At 45.6% G+C, this 23,380-nt stretch overlaps 1 protein-coding gene across 3 annotated transcripts in view; it reads left to right on the top strand.

Annotated features, from left to right (window-relative positions):
- The window catches only part of SAMD4B (sterile alpha motif domain containing 4B), a 43,015-nt gene that overhangs the window by 2,683 nt on the left and 16,952 nt on the right, over positions 1–23,380 (top strand). For all 3 annotated transcript variants that reach the window (XM_072778236.1, XM_072778214.1, XM_072778226.1), the window contains 2 exons: positions 11,023–11,425; positions 20,814–21,284. In XM_072778236.1, the coding sequence (XP_072634337.1) occupies positions 11,230–11,425; positions 20,814–21,284 (667 nt within the window). In that variant the 5' untranslated portion in view covers positions 11,023–11,229. Of the gene's footprint in view, positions 1–11,022; positions 11,426–20,813; positions 21,285–23,380 lie in introns of those variants that run through there.

Below are 23,380 nucleotides of genomic sequence, written 5' to 3'. Positions count from 1 at the left end.
AAGCCCCCTGAGAGATGCTTCAAAGTATGCCTTTGAATTCCTGCCCACCCCCATTTTCCTAAGAGTCCCCTTTGTGAAATATCCACCCTCCAGAAAGTCTCCTTCCCCTCCTGTTTTTTTTTTTTTTTTTAAATTTTTATTTATTTATGATAGTCACACACAGAGAGAGAGAGAGAGAGGCAGAGACATAGGCAGAGGGAGAAGCAGGCTCCATGCACCGGGAGCCCGACGTGGGACTCGATCCCCGGTCTCCAGGATCGCGCCCTGGGCCAAAGGCAGGCGCTAAACCGCTGCGCCACCCAGGGATCCCTCCTTCCCCTCCTTGTAAAAATTCTGGCTTCTCTCAAAGGTAACCCCACCCTCTGAGCAGTGACTTCATATTCTACCTTTGAATAGTTTCCTTTCAGATCTTCCTCAGCTCTCTCACCTTCTGGCTTCCCCTCCACACCATACGCCAGCCTTTGGTGCCTCTTTAAATTGCCATCTCCGGGACGCCTGGGTGGCTCCAAGGTTGAGTGTCTGCCTTGGGCACAGGTCGTGATCCCCGGATCAGGGATCGAGTCCCACATCGGGCTCCCTGCAGGGAGCCTGCTTCTCCTTCTGCCTGTGTCTCTGCTTCTCTCTGTGTGTCTCTCTTGAATAAATAAATAAAATCTTTTAAAAATAAAGTAAAATAAAATAAAATAAATTGCCATCTCCTTGAATACATATGTCCATCTCTAATCTTCATCTATTCCTCACCATAGGCACCCTCTTTTTAAGGTGTCTTTAGGTCTTTTCATTTTCCGTATATTACCGTCCAGAATCCTCCCTTTTATTTCATAGAGCACCACTCACCTTCTCCCTTGTAGTTTTCATGTACTTGTCCACTCACCTTCACTGGACTGCAAGTTTGGAAAGTACCGGGATGTGTTTTATTTGTCTCTGAATCCCACAAAGTGGGATCTGTCTTCTGTAAGTTTTGTAATGGGCAACTTGGGCACCCATTCTCAGTTGGCTAAGAGAATAGGCAGCTCTTCCTTCTGCATTTGGCTGGAATCTCTTTAAGTTTTTCAGATCTCACTCCCCATTCAGGTTCTGTATACCTTCCCCACTCCCTCCTGTCTTCTCTTTCTACCAAGCCCTCATTGCCTCTCCTTGTAGAAGTGGTGTCTTGCCCCTTCTACTGCCCTTTTCTTTGTGCTCATTCTTGATTCTAAGCTGCCTTAGGTCCTATTCTTGGTGATCTGCCTCACCCCATCCTGGTTGGCTTCTCAGCCTTTATAAGTCTAGGGCCTCCACAGGGTTCTCAGCTTTCTCTGAGGGATTCTATTTCTCTCTAGGGTCGAGAAGAGGAAACAGATCATAGGAGGATAAACATTGGGGCCTACCTTCAGTGAGCTCAGTACATTAAAGGGCTTGAGCAGGTACATGGGGCAGAACATGAGGTATAGATTTTAAATGCTGTGGAAATTTGGCGGTGAAAGAAGGAGCCCTTTATCTGGAAAGACTTCATGGAAAAGGTGGTATTTGAGCTCGGTGGTGTTCCATAGGAGTTGAGACAATGGTGAGTAGCCTTCCAGGCAGAGTTAACAGCTTTGTAATGGGTCAAGGCAAGAAAGCTTCCTTATTTCCCCCCCTTGACATCTCTTCTCTTCACTTAAAGGACAAAGATGAAAGAAAACAGATCTCTTCCATCTGTATTATATTTGCCAGCTGCACTTTTGTATCCCATAGAGTGACAATAACTACTGTTTATTGAGTAATTATTATTTGCCAGTCACTGTTTAAATGTTTCACGTGTATTCTCATCTCATGTTCCTCATAGGAACTCTATGAGGTAGGTAAGCTGCAATTAATCTCATTTTACAAATGATGAAATTGAGGACAGGTGGCACAAATAGACGGTCTCTGGACCCTGTCCATCCCAAGATGATAGTGCCATGAGTCATAGAGTTGGCTTTTCAGTTCAGATAGGGTTGGGTACAGTGAGGCATTATGCAGACTCTGGGACCAGACATGATTTGCACATTATCACTTACCAGTTTTGTGACGTAGCACAATTACTTAATTTCTCTAGTTCTTAGTTTCCACAACTGAAAATGAAACTAATAATGATATTTTATGTTATAGAATTATTATAAAGATTGAATTAGTTAAAACATATAAGGTATCTAGAACAATAAGTGTTTGGTGTTACCAAAAATAAATTGTAAATAAATAAATAGATAGATAGATAGATAGATAGATATAGTTCACCTCAGCCAGGATTCCAAAGACATAAATGACAGAACATTAGTTGAAACTGGTTGAAATTCTCTTTCAAAAAAGAGAATTAATTGGCTTGTGTTATTAAAAAGTCCAGAGCTGGGATGGCTTCAGACATAGCTTCATCCAGAAGTTCAGACAATTTTCTCTGCCCATTTCTCCAAGGAGTTAGCTTCATCCTCAACAGGTTTTACTTTGTGATGACTAAGATGGCTTTTAGCAACCCAGGCTTACATCCTACCTCCTTAACAGCCTTAATGGAAAGAGAACCCTTTCCTGAGAGCCCCAGTTTGAAAACAATTTCTTCCGTGAATAAGTGTGAAATAATAGAAGATCTCTAGGGACATATTTGGGGCTCTGTACCCTAGAATTCTCTGTTGCTTCCTGAGGTTGCTGTGATTCCATCCAATGATCTTTCTGAGTATTGATGGTTGTCCCCCTCCTCCCTGGTTCTCCAGCCCCAGTCATTCTCCACTTTGTGATTGTGTGGCTCCCTAGTCTGGTGACTTTCCTCAGGGAAAGGTAGTGGAATCCAGGAGTAGTGTTCAACCCTGAACCTCAGCTTTGGGTTTTCATGTCTCTGAACTTTGTGAGAGGGTTAGGTAAATTACTTTGAGTAGAGTTTTGTTTTGTTGGATTTAGTGTAAATTTGTTGAATAGAGTCTGATTGAGAGCAAGCTACAGAACAACAGTGTATACAGTATGTAAGTCTCAACTCCAGCACTTAAACAATTTATGGAGGTACTTTTCTAGGTAGTGGACATAACAGCAGTGAATGAAACAGTCAAGATCTTGGAACTCCTGGCACTCAATGTTCTGATGGGGCAGTGGAGAGGCTACATAAACAAAAGAAAAAAAAATCAGTAATATGTGCTAGGAAGAAAAGTAGTGTGAAAGAGAGGGTAGCTGTGGCCACTGTTACTCAGAGTGATCAGAATTGGCCCCTGAGGAAGTGACAATTGAGCCTGATAACCTGAAAGATGAGAAGGCACCAGTTGTGGGATGATCTTGAAGTGAGACATTCCAATCTAAGCATTGTTTTAGGTGGAGAAAGGACTTGCTGCAAGGGGGGGGGGGGTAGGGGGGTGGATTTTTCGTAGAAACATTGAGGGTGTGCTTGCTGTGTGTCAGGTGCTATGATAGGAACTGAAAATGTAGCAGTGAATAACACAGCCACAGTCTTTCCTTCCCTCATGGATCTTACAATCTAGGCATTTCTGGAAGAGCTGCAGCCTTTGAAGAAATACCTTTCGATGGTATCAAGCCAAAAACTCCTACTGGGGAGATTAGGATGATTGGGGTACATATGAACCCAGATCTGATTGATGAGAGGGAACCAACCATATGATGATCTGGGGAAGAATATTTCAGATAGAAAGGTCAACAAGGACAAAAGCCCTGAGATGTGTTCAAGTAACAACAAGGAAACCAGTGTGAGGGAGAGGGGGCAAGGGATTAGAGAGGTTGACAGAGGCTAGATCATGTAGGGCCTTGTGAGCCATGGTAAGGAGTTTACGGTTTCATTTGAGAAACTTGGGAAGCTATTAGAGGGTTTTTAAAGCAAGACAGTGACATCATCTGATTTTTTTTTTTTTTTTTTTTAAAGAATGTTCACTGGTTTCTGCAAGGAAAACAGGGGTGAGAACGGAAGCAGGAGGTAGATAAGGGGGCATTACATTGGTCCAGGTGGAAAAGGATGGTAGCTTGAATATGGTGGTGGCAGTAAAAAATGAGAGAAATAGAAGTATTTTGGGTAATAGAGAAAACAGGACTTAATTAATGATGGGATTAGAGAAAGAGAGAGAAAGCCAGGATGATAATAGCTAACAACTCTATGAGATTAGGTACTATTATTAAACCTATTTTATGGATGAGAAAACACACAGCAAGGTGAAATCTCTTGCCCAAAGTTACACAGGTAGTAAGTAGTAGGATTCTGTTTCCAACCCAGACAGTCTGGTCCCAGAGCCACTTGAGTTTTGGAAGACAAAAAGGAGGGCATGTTTAGCCAACATTAAGAAAAAAAGAATTATCAAGACCAGATGAACAGATCTTATGGAAGAGGAAGGGGACCAAGATTTAAGAAATTCTGAGTTAGGGGCAGCCCCCGTGGTGCAGCGGTTTAGCCCTGCCTGCAGCCCGAGGTGTGATCCTGGAGACCCGGGATCGAGTCCCACATCGGGTTCCCTGCATGGAGCCTGCTTCTCCCTCTGCCTGTGTCTCTGCCTCTCTCTCTCTCTCTCTCTCTCTCTCTCTGTCTGTGTGTGTGTCTCTATGAATAAATAAATAAAATCTTAAAAAAAAAAAAAAAATTCTGAGTTAGGGCAGCCTGGGTGGCTCAGCAGTTTAGCGCCACCTTCAGCCCAGGGCCTGATCCTGGAGATCCAGGATCCAGTCCCATGTAGGGCTCCCTGCTTGGAGCCTGCTTCTCCCTCTACCTGTATCTCTGCCCCTCCTCCCCCTCTCTGTGTCTCTCATGAAAAAAATAAATAAAATCTTTAAAAAAAATCTGAGTTGTCCACAGAAAGGTGATAGTTGAATCTGTGGGAGCTGATTCCATTATCAAGTGAAAGCATGCAAATATAGAGAAAGGAAAGAGTTAAAGATGGGGTTTTAATGAGGAAGAGTCAACACATTTAAGTGTGGAATGAGTGAAAGAGAGTAATATATGGGGCAAGGGATACCAGCTTCCTTTCTAGTCCAGGGTTTCCCACAGCTTCCCAGGCTGGGCTTATCCTCCAGGAGGCCCTGCCTGGCTTCCCTCCTCTCTCTCCGTTCCCCAGGACTATTCATACAAAAGCCTCATTCTTGGCTGAGGCAATAGTATGCATATTTTGTGTACATATTTCAGGAGTTTCTGAAAATAATAGTCGGTCTTTACAAAAGAGAAGTTGAGCTCCCTTGGCATCTGACATTCTCCTGTTCTTAGGTCAGGATAGTGAATTAACCTTAGGTAACTAGCCTGTTCTGTTGTTCATGAAGTAGGAGTTCCTCAAAGGCTTAGGTGGGTGCTGTAGAAAGGTTGGGAATGGGTAGGAAGGCTGATAGGACCCCCTTATTTATCCAGAGTTACTGACATTAAAGGGTGTACCTTTTGCCCAACTTTTCTAGGCAGTGGAAGGGAACTTAGAGGAAGCTGTAACATTCTTAGGAACAAGCAAGAGTTCTAAAGCCAAATTGTCTGGCCTTGAAAATCTCAGCTCTGTGTAGTCTTAGACAAGTCAAGACAAGTGACTTGACCTTTTCTGTGTCTCGGTTTCTCCATCTGTAAAATGATGATAATATTCACATGGGGTCTAGAACATGACAAGATAGGTGATTTAGGAAGGCATGCTAAGCATCATGGTAGGTATTTTTATATACATTGTTTCATTTTATTTTTACAACAAGCTTCACTGAGGAGGAAACTGAGTTACTTCCGGAAGGTCAACACAGCAAGTAAGTATCACCGGGAGAGCCCAGGTTTCAGCCACACCTGACTCCACAGCTTGGTTTCTGAATGAGAAGAACTGACTTACCAAGACATCTCATATCTGTGGGCCGCTTCTTGCTGTTTGAAGCTAAGGAAGGGAGCCTAGTGAGCAGTTTTTCCTCGAACCTCTTAGCCAGTTTTGGCTTCATTTCCTGCCCTCCAGGGTTGGTTCCAAAGAAGGTTACTTGATCCCTTAGAGACCAAATATGGCAGCAGTAATGTTGGACTGTTTGAGAAGTTTTTGCCATTGGGGTTCCCCTCTACTGTCTTTCCTCAAAGGCAGGGAGACCAGAGCAGTGGTGAATTCTGTTTTTGTATGGGAGCAATCACGGCTTTTCCAATTCAAGTGATAGAAACACAACTCAGATTAGCCTCAGCCAAAAAGGAATTTATTGGTCCATATAACTGAGAAGTTGGGTAAGGAGACTTCAAGCTAGCTGGATTTGATCCAGGTCTTCAGATGTGAATAGATCTCCCTCTTTGTCCTTTCATCTCTTGACTCTGCTTTTATCTGTGTTAGCTTCATTCTGAGACAGGCTCTCACTGTGAGGTGGCAGAAGTGGCAGCCAATAACATCAGATGTTGCATAATCCGAGCAATCCTAATGAAAAACTTACTTTCCCCAGTAGTTCCAGCAGGAATCCAGTGAAGACTTTCCTTAGCCAGTAGATTTTCTGTGTCTACTCCTGGAGCCAAGGAAGACAGTTAATTTTCCAATGGTACCAGAAGATAGGAGTGGATGTTTGGCAAGCAGATCCACCAGAATCCACTAAAGTCCCTTGGAATAGACAGTGCTGATGCCTCTTTTGGCCCATCACGAACCCAGGTCTTCCCTTCTCATTGCTGCCAAGCACCCAGAACAGGAGGTAGCTGAGGACCTTGGGCTCTTCGATGGAAGAAGGCCATTTACAGCCCTCCTCTCCCGTCATCATCCAGACCAAACACCCAGCATCCTTCTCCTGTCCTAAAAGTGACTTTCTCTAAAGCCCCCAGTATTTACTGAGGATTGTCAGAGCTACTGTTGGGCATTAAATCCTCTCTGCCAGTCATGTTTTGAGGGGCTTGAAGATCTAAGCCAGAGGCCTGAGGAAAGGATAGTTAGCAGGCTTCTTGTCTTTTCCCAGTTTGTGTCCATCTGGTCCAAGGATGGTAGACCACAGGCTTTGTTTATTCCTTATAGTGGTTCGTTGTTGCTGTTTTCACATAAATTTGTTTCCAATGTTTAAAAATAGGGGAATTTTAGGGGATCCCTGGGTGCTCAGCGGTTTAGCGCCTGTCTTTGGCCCAGGGTGTGATCCTGGAGTCCTGGGATTGAGTCCCGCATCAGGCTCCCTGCATGGAGCCTGATTCTCCCTCTTCCTGTGTCTCTGCCTGCTTCTCTCTCTCTCTCTCTCTCTCTCTCTTTTTCTCTCTCCTCTCTCTCTCTCATGAATGAATAAATAAAATCTTTAATAAAAATAAAAATAGGGGAAAAATAAAAAATAAAAATAGGGGGATTTTATTTAAAAATCCAAATTCTGGTTCTTCTTTAAAAAAAAAAAAAATCTAAACCCTAACAATACTGGACCCACATTCCCACATGGCAGCAGCTGATTACAGCTAAAATAAGTAACTTCCCTCTTCAGACAATGTATGTGCTTTTCAACTCCCCATAGTTCTCATCAGCCTGCTTTATTAAAAACCTGACTTTTATCAAGTGTCATGTTGGGGACCCTGCTCTGTCCCACAGCTTTGCCTATAGCGTTTGGTTTGGCAAAGAAGCTAGTCAGCAGCTTATTTGGGGGGCACAGAGTTGTTGCTTAGGAAGAGTAACAACCCAGTAAAAGTTTATGGGAATGAGTGCACAACTTTGGTCTGTTTGTGGATTTGGTCATCTTTTTGCCGTAAATGCTGTTGGCATATCAAACCTCTCGTCACAAATGTTCTCTCTGAAATAGTAACATGTCCTTCTATCTTATGAGTTGCCACCCAGTGAAGGAATCCCTCCCACTCCCAAGGGATGTTCATCTAGCCTCCACTTGACCACTTCCAGCAGCCAGGGAGCTTATTACCTCCTCACATGGCAGCCAGTTCCATTCTTGGACAGCTATATTATTTTAAAATTCTTCCTTATGTTGAGGCAGCTGCTGTCTCCTTGGGGCTGAAAGCCACAAAATGCTGGAGCTGGGAAGGGAAACTGATTTTTTCAGGCATGTGAACTACCACTCATCCATCCTGCATCCAGGACAAACATTGATAATCAATCACAGTGTTCTTTCTCACTGAGCCAGAAAGTAGAATGCAACCTTAAAACTTTTTTTAATAAAATTCTTTAAAAATTATAAAAATAATATGTGTTTACTTACAACTAGCAAAATGCTACAAAATATCAAACACTATGTATAGTTCTGTTATGTTTTATATATTCTGCTATCAGGATCAAGCATGTTTTTAATAGCTATACAATATCCCATTGTGTGAAACGTGCCCCCAATTTATTAATCATTGCCCTTTTTTAAAAATTTTTTAAAATTTTTATTTATTTATGATAGTCATACAGAGAGAGAGAGAGAGAGAGAGAGAGAGGCAGAGACATAGGGAGAGGGAGAAGCAGGCTCCATGCACCGGGAGCCCGACGTGGGATTTGATCCCGGGTCTCCAGGATTGCGCCCTGGGCCAAAGGCAGGCGCTAAACCACTGCGCCACCCAGGGTTCCCAATCATTGCCCTTTGATGAGTATTCCTATTCCTTCATTTCTTGAGGATCCTTCTCACCACAATGCCGCAAGCAGCCACTACCAATCGTTTGGAGTTAGCCTGTGAGGTAAAACCCATTTGTTGTGTCTGATCCTGTCTAACTCCTTATCTTACATATTACAGAGAAGGGAAGCAGAGTAGCTCAAAGATTAAAGTGAATCAGTGTGTGGAGCAAGACTAGAACTGAATTTTCTTGACTCTCAATATCTCCCATGTCACCTCTCACTTATTCCCTTGTTCTCCTCTGGAGTAAAAAAAAAAAAAAAAACAAATCTAATTCCTCTTCTGTGTGCTACCCTTTCATATTCAAAGTCAGTTATGTCATTCCTTCTGAGTTTTCTCTTCCCCTGGGGAAATTTCCTCAGTGCCTTCAAATTTTTCTCTTAGGACAAGGTTTCTAAATCTGTTTATCATCCTGTGGGCCATTCCTCCTATCTTCTTCTCACCTTGAGGCTGTAGAAATCCCAAGTGTGGCTTCCATGCTCTTCACCTTTATTCATTGTTTCAACAGATACATGTTGAGCATCATCTATGTGCCAGTCACTGTTCTGGCACTGGGTGACCATATAGCTTGCTTTTTGATGGAAGGAGAAACAACAAACATAAATAAGATGAGACCTGAGGGTGTCGAATTATATAGAACAAATATCATTAGTGTGACATTCCTTAGATTGGATGATCAGGGAAGCTCTCTCAGAGGAAATAACATTTAGCTGAGACCTGAGTGACAAGTAGGGGCCAACCATAAGTAGATCTGGGGGAAGAGAATTCCCCCAGTGAAAAAGAAAACTTGGAACAAGATGAGGTTGGAGGGGGCACAGGAGTCTTGCAAGGCCCTGTAGGTCAAGATACATTCAGGTTTAGTTTAGGTTTTATTTAAGTGCAATGGGAAGTCATTGGAGGATTTAAGCCAGGAGGCAACATTTGATTTCCTTTTAAAAAATTTTTGGAAAAAAAAAAATTTTTTTTTTTTTTTTTTTTTTTTTGAGGGGAGGCGCCTGGGTGGCTCAGTGGTTGAGCATCTGCCTTTGGCTCAGGTCATGATCCTGGAGTCCTAGAATCGAGTCCCACATCAGGCTCCCTTGCAGGAAGCTTGCTTCTCTCTCTGCTTATGTTTCTGCCTCTCTGTGTGTGTCTTTCATGAATAAATAAATAAAATCTTCAAAAAAAAAATAAAAATATTTTTGGGGGCATCTGGCTGGCTCAACTATCTGGAAGAGTGTACAAATCTTGATCTCAGGGTCATGAGTTCAAGCCCTGTGTTGGGTGTAAGGATTAATGAAAATAAACTTTAAAAAAAAGTTTGCCCTGTTTAAGTATCCCACAGAGATCTGCCAGGTAAGTCACATGCATCATCAGATACACCAAACAGCCCTCTTCAGCAAGAGCATGGAAGTTCAGGGAGATGGTAGTAGTTCCCTAAGACCTGAACCCAGCAGGTTCAGTGGGTCTTTGTGTGGAGTTCTCAGTCCTTTGACAGCCAGAGGGAGATGGAGCCAAATGTGGTTTGGGGATAGAGCCAAGGCACTGGTTGCAAGAGAGACAGGGAAATGTGAGTGGAGACCTGGAGCTCAAGACGCTTAGAAAAAGGCTTCAGAGTAGTGTCCAGAAATCAGTCAACTAAAGAATAGGTCTGTTGTCTGCCCAGTTAACACAACTCCTGTATAGTTCCTGTCTTAAGAGAGGAATTTGGACACTACTTGGGAGTTTTTTTACTTTGGATGTGACCCTTCTCAGGTTGGCATCCTCTGTGCTGTTAGGAGCCTGGCTGACAGTCTGGCATCTTTGGAAGCCAAGGGGACCTCCTAACCCAGGGGGCTTGGGCCAGGAGTAGCCTTCAGGGGAATGAAGAAGAGGTCTGGGGAGACTCACCTCAGAGCAGAGAAGAGTGAGATCTTAGAGAGCACAGCTGCACCTTTTCCAGAGTGAAAGGAGGTGAGATTCCCCCAGCCTGTTGAAAATCTTTGAAAAAGCTTTTGTGCATGTCCTTACCTTTGGGCACTGAGGAAGTTACTGATCAGTTAGCTATTTGCATACTCTTGATCTCCACTGGAGTTACCACCCCATCATCCACTTACATCTTAGCTTTGTGAGTCTTAGATTGAAATAATATAAACTCTATGGTGTCCTCTTAGCAGGTGAGCAGTCACTCTTTTCCACTCTCAGAACGGGTGGCCAGAGATCAGTACGGTCAAGGCATGTGCTGGAGGTCACATGTCACCTGGGACCAGGTCTCCATTAACTCAGATCTTTTTCTATAATGTACAGTCTCTTCTGTTTCCCATTTCTGGAAAATCCTACCAACTTCGTCTGCTTCCTTTAGCCCTATAATAGCCAGGCCCTCTGAGCAGCATCTTCTTAGTCTCTCTGAGTCCTAATCAAGCCTTTTCTCTGGATCTGGAGACTAGAAGGAAAATGAGTTTAGTATCTGGTAGTGGCTTCATCTTTTTCCCCAGGGGCTCAGCAGAGCAGATACTCTGAGAGAAGCCTCCTTATCACCTCAACCCACACTAACCAGGCCAGCTCCAGCCTTTTCATTCTGTCTGACCCCCTTGCTTCCTTTTCTAGGAGCCTGGAGAGGTGTGGCTGGACCAAGACCTCCCCCGATGTGAGCAGGTTTCCTCCTCCCCCCACTGCCCGTTGCCAACACGCCAGGGAACATCCTCAAGCCCTGGCCCTCAGGGGAGAGGTAACAGGAGCCCCGAGCCGAGACCATGTGACGGCGCTGGCCCTCGCCACCGCCGTCCCCCCCACCCTGGCCCTAGGCCCGGCACCATGATGTTCCGAGACCAGGTGGGCATCCTCGCTGGCTGGTTCAAGGGCTGGAATGAGTGTGAGCAGACGGTGGCCCTGCTGTCACTTCTGAAGCGGGTTACTCGCACCCAGGCCCGCTTCCTGCAGCTCTGCCTGGAGCACTCACTGGCGGACTGCAATGACATCCACCTGCTGGAGTCGGAGGCCAACAGTGCTGGTGAGTCTCCACCCCTAGAGACAAGCACAGTGAAAGGGAGACCTGGAATGAGCAGATGTCAGAGGGCTGAGGAGGCCCACCCCCACAATGGTGCTGAGAAATGTGGAATGGTGGGTTATTGGGGAGGTCAGTATGAACTGGAAACAACCCATAGCAGAGGAAAAATTCTATAGGGTAGCCTATCTATGTGACAGAGGAGGAGACTAAAGTCATTACCTATGGAAGGGGGTTGGAAGCTGAGCAAATGATTCATTTCTCAAGCTGTAAGACACCAGAGCTAGGAGGAAATTTTAGAATTCTTCCAAAATGTATGTATGTACATGTATTTATGTATTTTAGAATTCTTCTAAAACTTTACTCCCAAAGGTAAGTTGGACTTAAGGCATAAATAGCTTCAAGAGAGTTTTGAATTTAGATATAATCCATATCTGTTCCGTAAGCACTCAGTAGAGAGGTACTGAGGTTGGTGTTGGGATGGCTGAGCTAGGCTTCTCTAGAACCATCTGTCCCAAGAGACCCAGTCATAGACAAGAGTCAGGCCAGAGAACCCTCTCAGGGGACACTGCTGAAGCCATTCTGGTGTCTAGGCCTCCACAGGGCTGGTTGAAGAGTTCTTGACCTCAGCGATGGGTGAGAGAACTGGAGGCCAAAGAAGGCAAGTCACGTGTACCTGAAAGCTACCAGAAGGGGACCCAGGGGCTCTGTGTCAGGGCATCCAAATCCTTCCCACCTTCTTCCCCATGATAATAGTTCATATTGAGCCCTTAAAACAAGCCAAGTACTGGCTTTACTTGTATTTTAACTTTGAAAGTAGTCTTTGGTGGCTCTAGAGTTAGACTGTTTAAATCCCAGTTCTGTCTTTTGTGATATAATGAAATAATCTTTCTGAGCCTTGGTTTCTTCATCTTTAAAATCAATACATTAACTATGCTTACCTTCTAGGGTAGTTGTGAGCTCTGAGAAGAGTACCTGTCATATAGTAAACGCTCAAAAATGTAAATTTTTGTTGTCAGTAACTGATTTAGTCCTCACAACAACCCCATGAAATGTTGTTATCCCCATTTTATAGGTGAGGAAATCCACGTGGGCTGCTAAGATTGGGACTGGGGAGCCACAGAGTTGCCTGGCTTCCCTTATCTCCCCAGGTCCATCTGCCTTTCGTAACAGTCACCTATATTTCTCTGAATTTTTATGTATAAGTCACTGAAGCATCATAGTTATAGGATGATATGGCTCCTTGGGCCAGGAGTCACATTAGTTTAAGTCCCTCACTAGAGGACGGTGAAAGCAAGAACCTAGCAAGGCTGTGGAAGGCTCAGAGCTCAGCAACTTCACATTCCCCCTCACTCCCCGCCAGGGAAGACACCTCTCTGCTCTCTAGCATCAAGAGCAAGAGCTCTTGGTTGTGATATGGCTCTGCCCCCAAAGTAGAACTCCTTTGGAGCAGGCCATTGTCTTACACAGCTTTGGCATACATCCTTAACCACCCCATCCTGAGCTAGCAGTTGCATGTGTACTGGGTGCCAATTTCGTCTGTATATCAGAACCACCAGTAGTGTTTATTCTGTTTTTTTTATTAGAGCATGTTTAATTTTAGTGTTTATTTTCAAGACTTGTAAAATCCAACTGTATGAAAGGTAAAAAGCAAGGTCTCCTCCCTTCCATACTTCCATATTGCCAGCTTGTGTATGTTTTGTGAGATAATCTGTATGTGTTTAAGTACACACATATTCTCCCTTCAGCTGCTTCATTGTTTTGGTCATTTTAATACATAGAGCAGAACACTGTGCATACTAATCAATTTCACTTAATGTAAGTTGAAGATTTCATATTCAGGATGTATATGTGTATGTATATTTCATTGTTAGTGGCTGCATTAAAGCTAGAATAGGTAATATTTATGGAGCCCTACCTGGGTATCCAGCAAAGTTTTATCTTTATTACTCATTTGACCCTCACAACAGCTCTGTAAGGTAGGTCTTACTGTTCTTTCATTTCATTGATGAGACTGAGTTCTGGAGAGGTTTAGTGACTTGCCTGGGTCATACAACTGGTCAGAGGTGGAACTGGAATTTGACTTTAGAGCTCTTACTCTTGATCAGTAAGCTCTACCATATGGTATGTTTGGTCTTGCTCTTACAAACAGTGCTGTAATCAGTACTCTTTAAGCATCTCTAGGAGAAATTCCTAGAATTCTGTGGAACTGCTAGTTCGAAGTGATATGCGTTTAAAATACTCCTTAGAGACACTTAGGTGGCTCAGTCAGTTAAGCCTCTGACTGGATTTCAACCCCGGTTATGATGTCAGGGTGGTGAGATTGAGCCCCATGTTGGGCTCTATGCTCAGCACAGAGTCTGCTCCTCCCCCTGCTCACCTGCGCACAAGGGTGTATGTGCGCCCCCTTCCTCAAACAAACAAACTCTCTTTAAAAATAAATAAATATTCTCTTTTATCACATTGCCTTGAAAGACATGGTACACTTTATACCAAGAACTGAGGCCCAACCCAGGTAGTTTGCTTTGGGATTTGGGGAGTAATGCCTCGCTAGGGTTGAGAATTGATAAGGAATAAATTCACTGGTGAATGAAAATATGAAGTAAGGTTTTCAGCCATAGCTCCATGTCAGATGGTGAGAATATTACAAGCTGGTACTTAGATGGAGAGGTAGGGAAAACTTAGAATGAGAGAAGCGAAAGGAGGATGATGGTGCATATTAGAGTCGGCAAGTAGCATGCCAGGAGTAGAACAGAGCATGCCTGGAGAGAGAAGTGATCACAGAGGTAAATTCTATAGAGCCTTGAATGCCTCTTTCATAATAGACAGGGGGGCTCCAAGACCAAGGAGCCCTGTGTCACCTGCCTTGGTCCCACCAGCAAGTAGAACAGCCTCCTTGCCTTATTTGTGAAGGAGGAAGCTACTTCCAAGGCCTAGAGGCCTGCCTTGTGGGAAGAACTATGCACCCTCTGACTTTTTCCTCTTTCTTTGTTCATCATGGCCTTCCCATTCCCTTGTTTCCCAAACTTGCATCACCATCCACCTCATCTGGGGGGTAGTGACTGTTAAAATCCAGTCCCTTCCCTACCACCAGCCAGACCCAAGTCAGAATCCTGAGGGGATGGGCCTGGGAACACAAACCTAGGTTCTGCTGACTAGGCAGTTTGAGAGTTGATATCCTGCTGGATGATTCATTTGGCATGGGACTTAAGAATAAGAATCAGGACATCCAGAGTTCTAGATCCATCTCTGCCACTAACACCTCTCGTGTGTTGGACCTGCTCCACCCCACTTGAGCCTGAGGATCCATATCTGAAGAGTGAGAGGGTTCTAGATACTCTCCAAGCGCCTCTTGGGTTCTGAAATGACACACCAAAGAAGGTAGAGCCATAGCCAAGTATATTACTTGTTTTGGAGCCCAGTACATTCTTCTAAAAAAATAGTTCTTAATATTTTAGGAGATGGACATCTCAGAGAATCTGTTCCCCCCACCACCACCAAGATGTACACTTACTCCACAGATCAAATCCTGAATTCAGTTGGTACACCAATCCCCAGGGAAGAGTTGCCTCTTATAGGATCTAAAACTCTAGCTTTTTAGATTCCTTCAGACCAGGGTGGCTGAACAGTGAGGCAGATCCTCTGCTATTTTCTGGGTTTGTACTCTGTGTCCCAACCACTCAGCCCTGCCATTTCCTTCAGTTCTCCCACGGGGACCCTGGGTCCACACTTGGGTCAGAGCTGCCCACTGCCCTTCTTTCTCCTCAGGAAGGTCAGGGAGTGCAGAGGGCTTGATCTAGGCAAGTGGGTCCCAACCCAGGCTTCATGTCAGAATCACTTAAGGACTTTATAAAAATAATCTGAGGCCTGGGTCTTATCCCCAGCAAGTCTGATATTTTTTAAGCTCTCTAGTTGGCTCTTGTGTGCATCCAGTAGAGAACCACTTGTCTTAACACTGATACTGATTCTGGGTGGGCCTGGGAAGCTGGTGAGGGTATGCAGCCTACTGGGAGTGGGGAGTTGGGGCTGTAGAAGGGGGATCTGGTCTGGGCTATTCTTTCCTCTTAAGCAACTGGAAGGATTTAGGGAAGTCCCCCAGCTCAGGCAGCCAGTATTGGTTTCATGGAAGCAGAATCTGAAACAATACCCAGGAAGAGAAAAACAGTACCCTACGGGTCTCTGGAACAGGGAAAGAGAGACTTCAGCTTTCCTTTTGCTGTCTTCCCTATTCCCTTTCCAGTGCTATGTTCCCTGCCTGTTTGGATCTATAACAGTAATCCTGGCTCCTTCTTTCCCCCTATGCTGACTTGGACCAAAAGGGTAGAGCCAGGGAAGCTGAAATCCCCTTCCCTCCCTGTTCCTTCAGCTTCCTGGGCCACATTTCCTGCATTTCTTTCCTCCTCCTGTCCTCTGAGTCAGAGTCCCTGTATCCAGCAGGTTTAAACTCCTCCCTCTCTGGCTCACTGAATCTGGGTGGGGAAACTGAGGTCAGGAGGGGGCCGAGGCTGAATGAGTCACCAGAGCTCAGCTCTCATGTCTCCACCCTCCCCTTTCAAGCTCTACTAACACAGTTCATCAAACAAAAATGTGAGCCCCCTGGCCCTCCCCCTTGTTTGTGCGAGCTGGGGTGAGGTAGAGAAGGGCGTGTTTGCAGCCAAACCCCAGCCCCTGTGACGAGTGCCTGAGGCTGCCACGATTGTTGCAACAGCCCAGCACATAAAAATGGATTTGCTCTTATGGCAGTCTCCAAGATATATTTGGCTCCTATGATTTTCCAGGACCCAGGGTCATGACGTACTTCTCTCTGGTCACCTGGCTAAGGAGGGTAATCATGGACAGTCTCTCTGGTCCTCTCCATGCCTGCAGAATCCAGGTTTGCAGCTTGGGGAGAAGCAGCCATTGGCATCATGGCATTCCCCAGCCCCCTCCCCCATCCGCCCACCTCCAGCATTTCATCATTGCTTATTGTGCCTCTAGCTCAAAGGAACCAGAGACATGTCTGTTTTTGGTAAATAACTGCATGAAAATCCCCACCCCTGTTGGGAATCTTAAGGGGGAGTCCCAGATGTGCCCTTCTATGTTAACTGCTCCCCACAGCCCCAAAACAATGTGGGCTCTAGATCTTCAACCAGAAGCAATGGCACTAATAGTTAAAATGCATGAAGTACTTAACACATGTCAGGTGCTTTGTACAACTGTCCCATTGAATCTTTACAACAACCCTGTGACATAGGGTTTTTACTACCCTTGCTATACAGAAGAGACCCGGTTCAGAGAAGTTAAAGGACTGGTCAACAGTTATGTTGAGCTAGGTCATAGAAGCAGAGGTAGATTTTGAATCCAGGCAAGTTTCCCTTTTGAACCTGTGCTCTTACTGTGTATACTCTGCTAGGACATGAGACAGGGTTACCTGAGGTCAGGGGATCCTCGAGAGGGCACATTATACACATATAGATACCACTACTTTCCAGGAGACCATCTGGGTTCAATTGTGCAGGTATTCATTGGGCCCCTGCTGTGCCTCAACTCTGGGCCAGACTTTACTGATCTGAGCAGGAAACAAAGTTTCATCCCCACCCGTCATCTGCAGCCCCAGCTGGGCTCACCCCAAGGGGCCTGAGGCTGCGCAAATTCCTTGGACCAGTTCCAGTGCTCACTGATGCTTCCCAGTCATGGGAGGCCCGCCCTCCCCACCGCACCGCTGCACAGACACATGAACACACATTTCCCCAGGGTCAGCCTCCAGTCGTCCAAAACCACTCTCTCCTTTCTCCATAGTAGAACAAGGTCCTTCATTGAGCCCAACCCTTGGGGCTGTTCTGTCACGTCCCCTGGCAGTACCAGAGGAGAAGCTGTGTCCTGTAGCCCTGGGGTCCTGGCAGTATTCTGGGGTGGGGGAGGGACTAGACAAGGCTTCTCTCTGTCCCAGATGCCTCTGGCTACCCTTTAAGGCCTAAACAACAGCAATTGAGAACATCAGGGTAGGGCTGGTAGGGGGTAGGCTGACTGCTGGAGAAAGGAGAAAAACACCAATCACTGAGTCACATAGTAAGTGCTTACTGTGGGCAGACTGTCAGGTGCTTTACGTGCATTGTCTCCCTAAATCCTCTCAGCCCTCTAATCCCCCTTTTGCAGAGGAGGAAGCATATTGCCCAGGCAACTGTATAACGCAGCTCAGATGCAAGTCTTTGACTTTCTGTCCCTAATCTTCATCACTGTATTTCTTCTTCCTTCTCATCAAGAGCAAAAAAACTCTGGGATTAAGTCAGGAAAATGGGGTACCAGGATGTTCGTTCCTTTGTGATTGAGTGCCAGATGGAGGTAGGAGGGTGGGAAAGGTGAAGGCTTCCTGATGTCAGGAAGGCCTGTCCTACCTTGGAAACATCCTTAGATATTGAGATGACCTAAAAGTCAGCCTTGTAGTCATGGGAAGCTGATTCAAGAGAAGATTGAGGAGATGAGGTTTCCTAACCTTGAGTGGCAGGTCCTGCTTGAGATCTGGAAAGCCAGGGACGGTGAAGGGGTGAAGAACAAGATACTTGGCATTGGAGAACTAGTATAATGTTGTGGGTAAAAGTTCCCCCCACTTCCAGAGGTTGACAGACCTGGGTTCAGTTCTTGGTCTGTCGCTTTGGGGAAGTGATTCCACCTCCTGAAGTCTAGTCCCTCATGTATAAGTTGGGGATGTTAAAAGAGGGTTGAGGTGAGGTTCTTAGCACAGTGTGACATATAGTCATGCTCAATGACATATTGACATATAGTAAATGCTCAATAAATGCTACCTGTTACTACTATTACTGTGTAATATTACTGTTCTATTTTGGCCAATACTATGGGCATAACAGGAATTGATGACTTTGCATTAATGGATGAATCCATGGGCACTTGAACAGAGCTTCTCTAGATAGCTTAGAGCAGAAAGTCCCAGGCCAAGAGAATGTGAAGTTATATGGCCAGGAGTTAGGAGTTGTGTGTAATTCATTTTCTTAGAGCTACAGATTTAAGCAGAATTAGAAATTTATGTGAACTTCTAGACCATAGATTTCCACACAGGTCATTAAGAGAAAGAGATGGGGACGCGGATGCCTGGATGGCTCAGCGGTTGAGCCATCTGCCTTTGGCTCAGGGCATGATCCCAGAGTCCCAGGATCAAGTCCCGCATCAGGTTTCCTGCATGGACCCTGCTTCTGCCTGTCTCTGCCTCTCTCTCTCTCCCTCTCCCTCTGTGTCTCTCATGAATAAATAAAATCTTTAAAAAAAAAAAAAAAAAAGTGTGAACAGGTATTTCTCACGGTTTCATGCAAGGCTCCCTGTAAGAGGAGACCAGTGGCCCTTGGAATCTTAAGCCTTTAGGAAGTTGGGTCGAGACACAGTCAGACGCACAGGGATCCATATCAGGCCTCACTGGAAATCTATAGATGCCTAGAATTCTGAGGCTCTCTACATATGTCCGTTCCTCTCCATTTCCAGGACCAGGAGTGGGCATGTGGCTTTAGAGTCTCTGTAGGTAGGACGCCTGGGTGGCTCAGCGGTTGAGCATCTGACTTTGCCTCAGGGCGTGATCCTGGAGTCCTGGGATCAAGTCCCACATTGGGCTACGTGCATGGAGCCTGCTTCTCCCTCTGCCTAATATCTCTGCCTCTCTGTGTCTCTCAAGAATAAATAAAAATAAATAAAATATTAAAAAAAAAATCTCTGTGGGTATTTGAAAAGAAGGAGCCACGGTAAGATATAATAACCGTGATGTTAGATAGGGCAGCTAATATTTGCTGAGGACTTTGTGTTATGGTCTCACTTAATTCCTAGTAGCTCTGCTAGGTAGGAATGATTCTGACCCACACTCGACAGAGAAAGTAAAGCTCAGTGAAGTTACCACATTTGCCCAGAGTAACATAAGTGGGCGAGGTGGGAATAAGCCACATCTCTGCCTGTTCTTTTTCATCACTCACCCCTCTGAGGTCCTAGCTCTGTCAAGTTAGAGCCAGCTCCTTTTCCCCTTCCCAGGACCTTACCAATAGCCCAGTAGCTCATCTCTCAGAACACCCTTATTTGCGAATCGTCATCCTGGCTAAGAGTCTGAGCTCACTTGCCTAGTGTGGAGGATGTAGTTGGTCCCAGTCCTTGATCATTATCTCTTTTCTCAAGTATTGGTATTCTTTGTCCCTTTCCTTTGCCTTGTCGGCATTTTCTCCCATCCTCCACTCCATTGAAGTGGTAACAAGGTTTTCAAGGAGGATAGTCAGACCTGTAAGGGTTCCTTCCCAAGGCCTCCTTTATGTGGCCAAGTCTTGGGGAGTACCCTTCTGGATCAGCAGGTGCAACCTGGCTCATCTCTACAGAGAGACTTAGGCTCTTACACTGTGGGATGGAAAAAAGACATCACAGATCACTATGGCATGGAGCAGCAGGGAGGCTTCCCAGATGAGGGCAGATTTAGGCAGTCCATTAAAAGATCTAGAATTTGGATGGCAGAAAGAAGACTGTTGCAGGCTCAAGCCTTGGATCTCAGAGTGAGTGTGGAAACTTGAATGAATGTGATCATGGGGAGAGCCCCAGAGAAGGTGGGGGTATCCTAAATCTTTATCTAGGGGACTAGGAAGTGGGAAGTACCCTAAAAATGAAGGTGCTGTTGGCTAGGAGTTGTTGAACTGAAGTCCTTTGGTTGTGGTTGCCATTGTGACATCTTGGTATGCGTTTAGGAAGAGAAATCCATGTTGGTGAATGGGAGCCAATTGGAGGGGGAAAATCTGGAGGCAAAGAGACCAGTTAAAAAAAAAAGTAGTAAAGTAAGTTAGTAGTTAGTTAGTAAGTAAATACATTCTTTTTATAATCATGGTCACTTTACATTCTTTATTAGCTCTTTGGCTATCAGAGCAACACTGTGAATTGGGTAGTGTAATTTTCTCCAAAACTTTTCAGGTGAGGAAATCACTCCTCAGTGAGGTTCCAGGTCTAGCTAATAAGTTGGAAGGTCCAGACTGTGCTTGATTCCAGAGCCCAAACTATTAACCATCATATTCCGTGGTCATCTGCTGTCAGGAAGGAGGCTCTTTTGATAGGGTGAAGGGGGTGTGCATAGAGGACATGAAGATAAAGAACGCAAATATAATGAGAAGAGCGGGCCTGGGGATGGCAGGAGGAGCTCAGATTCCAGAGTAGTAAGTTTGGCTAATGGGGAGCCACAGCAGGTGTTGGAGAGTAGGAGTGATGTGGAACCAGGAAAAATTACTCTGGAAATAACGGTGAGTGCATTTGGTGTCATCAATATGAAGGGCAAGCTAAGGGGTCATCAAGGGAGAAGAGATTGGAGTTGAGGGGGCAGGCCATAGGCACCACTCCTGGGTGGAGTCCCCCACCCTGGCTCCCCTGACATTTCCTTTTGTCCCCTCTGCAGCCATCGTCAGCCAGTGGCAGCAGGAGTCCAAAGAGAAAGTGGTATCCCTCCTGCTGTCCCACCTGCCCCTGCTTCAGCCAGGCAACACGGAGGCCAAGTCGGAGTACATGAGGCTGCTGCAGAAAGTGCTGGCCTACTCGATCGAGAGCAATGCCTTCATCGAGGAGAGCCGCCAGCTACTCTCTTATGCCCTCATCCACCCAGCCACCACACTGGAGGACCGCAATGCACTGGCCCTCTGGCTGAGCCACCTGGAAGAGCGACTGGCTAGTGGCTTCCGCACCCAGCCTGAGCCCACCTACCACTCACGCCAAGGCTCAGATGAGTGGGGGGGCCCTGCAGAGCTGGGCCCTGGGGAGGCTGGGCCAGGCTGGCAGGACAAGCCACCCCGGGAAAATGGACATGTGCCCTTCCACCCATCCAGCTCAGTGCCGCCAGCCATCAACAGTATTGGGAGCAACGCAAATGCAGGTGAGGGAGTAGGGATCCCAGGAGGTCATGCCTACTTGGAAAAGGTCAAACTGGGCTCTCTCTCCACTTGCTCTTTGGCCCTGGGCAAGTCACATAAATCTATCTGGACCTCAGCTTTATGAGGTAGTGTAGAGGTTGTAAACTGGCTTTGTGGAAGCCATATCTGACCTACAGACGTGTTTTGTTGAGCCCAAACTCAGTGAAACTTTGGTTTTGTCTTTATGTTTGATTTATTGATTTATTTTAAAAGTGTGTTTATTCCCGAGAGACACAGAAACAGAGAGAAGCAGGCTCCTCACAAGGAGCCCAATGTGGGACTTGATCCCTGGACCAGAATCACTCCTTGAGCCAAAGGCAGATGCTCAACTGCTGAGCCACCCAGGCGTCCCTCTTGTTAGGTTTTAAAATAAATTTGATGACATAAGAAATTAGGGATTTTCCCCTAAAAATCCAGATTTCAGTTTCTCTTAAAAAGTTAAACCTGGCAACTCAAGCGCCGTAATCCTGTAGTAACAATAAGATGGGGTTGAATATTGACCACCCCCTTAAAACCCTGCACATGTGCCCCAGCCTCTACCCCCATCACCTTCCTTTGGGCATATCTGATACCTACTGGGCCTCTGAAAGCCTTGAGTTAATAGCCATAATCTAAGGTCCTTTCTAGCTTAGACATTGTGGATTTGTGTATATGGCTTCAACTATCAGCACTATTTCTGAGAAATTTGTGTTTGTAAGCCTGTTTATGTAAGATGTAGTTCACGCTGTAAGATATTAGTTGGTAACATTGTTGAGCATTGACTGTGCTGTAAGCACTTTTCTGACATGATCTCATTTAATCCTAGTCGCAACTTTATCCTCAGCCCCATTCTAGAGGTGATACGGAGACTCAAAGTTGTGAAGTCATGTATTCAAGGTTATACACAAAACAAGTAGTAGAACAGTCCAAGGTTCAGACCCCAGCAATCTGACACCAGAGCCTACCCCCTGACCACTATGCTGTCCTCCCAACTAAGTGGTCTGGAAAGGGCTGTGTTGGAAAGCACCCCAGATGCTAGGGTGAGCCAGGAGGAGCAGGTGTTCTAGTGAGCTTTTGAAATAATGGTTGAAATGAACAGGCTGAGAGAGAGTGGCATTTCCAAGGCTTGGTGAGGTGATATTACCTGACTCCAGCTGAGAGATTTCCAAGATTTATTTATTTTTTTTTTTTACGATTTTATTTTTATTTATTAATGAGAGAGAGAGCAAGCGCGCACAGCAGAGACACAGGCAGAGGTAGAAGCAGGCTCCATGAGAGAGAGAGAGCGCACGCATGCGTGCGCAGCAGAGACACAGGCAGAGGGAGAAGCAGGCTCCATGCAGGGAGCCTGATGTGGGACTCGATCCCAGGTCTCCAGGATCAGGCCCTGGGCCGAAGGCGGAGCTAAACCACGGAGCACCTGGGCTGCCCAATTTCCAAGATTTAACCTCAGCATGGCTGGCCCCCTTTGGCTGGCTGGTACTAGTTAAAGCAAGCCAAGAGAGAGTGGCAGTGAAATGTCATCCATGCCAGCAGGTGGGACAAGCCCTGGGTCTCTAGTGCCCAGCTCTGTGGCACCTGATACACATCCTTGGTGCCCTGAGCCTCTTTCCTCAGGTTCCTATGGATGTCCTGGCCACCTGCCTCCCTCCTAGGTGCTGGTAAGAATCGGAGAAAGTGAGGGAAAGGAGGGTATTTCTGGCACCTCTAGCAACCCAAAGTGTGTTAGTCTCAGAGCATCAGTTTCTGGATCCAAATTGGGAAAATATACTAATAACAGTAAGTCAAGATTATTGAGAGTATTCAGTCTTTTTCAAAAGCTGTTCTGAGAACTTTACATATATAAATTCTTTGGCTGAGTCATAGAAAAGTCACCTGCCTTAGGTGGTGTAGCCAGAATTTAAATCCAGGCAGTCTGGCTCTACCGCTCATACTTTTAACTACTATGCTACATTTCCTCCACCTAAAAGTGACCTTCCCATAGATGCTCAGACATCATCAAGGGGAGAGTTTACCCAGGCAGGGTGCCCATACATTTCTTCTCCCCAATGAGGACAGCAGCTATTAAAGGACTCGCTAA

Source organism: Canis lupus, chromosome 1 (genome assembly GCF_048164855.1).
Source record: "Canis lupus baileyi chromosome 1, mCanLup2.hap1, whole genome shotgun sequence".
NCBI lineage: Eukaryota > Metazoa > Chordata > Mammalia > Carnivora > Canidae > Canis > Canis lupus.
This window is presented reverse-complemented; position numbering and strand designations above follow the sequence as displayed.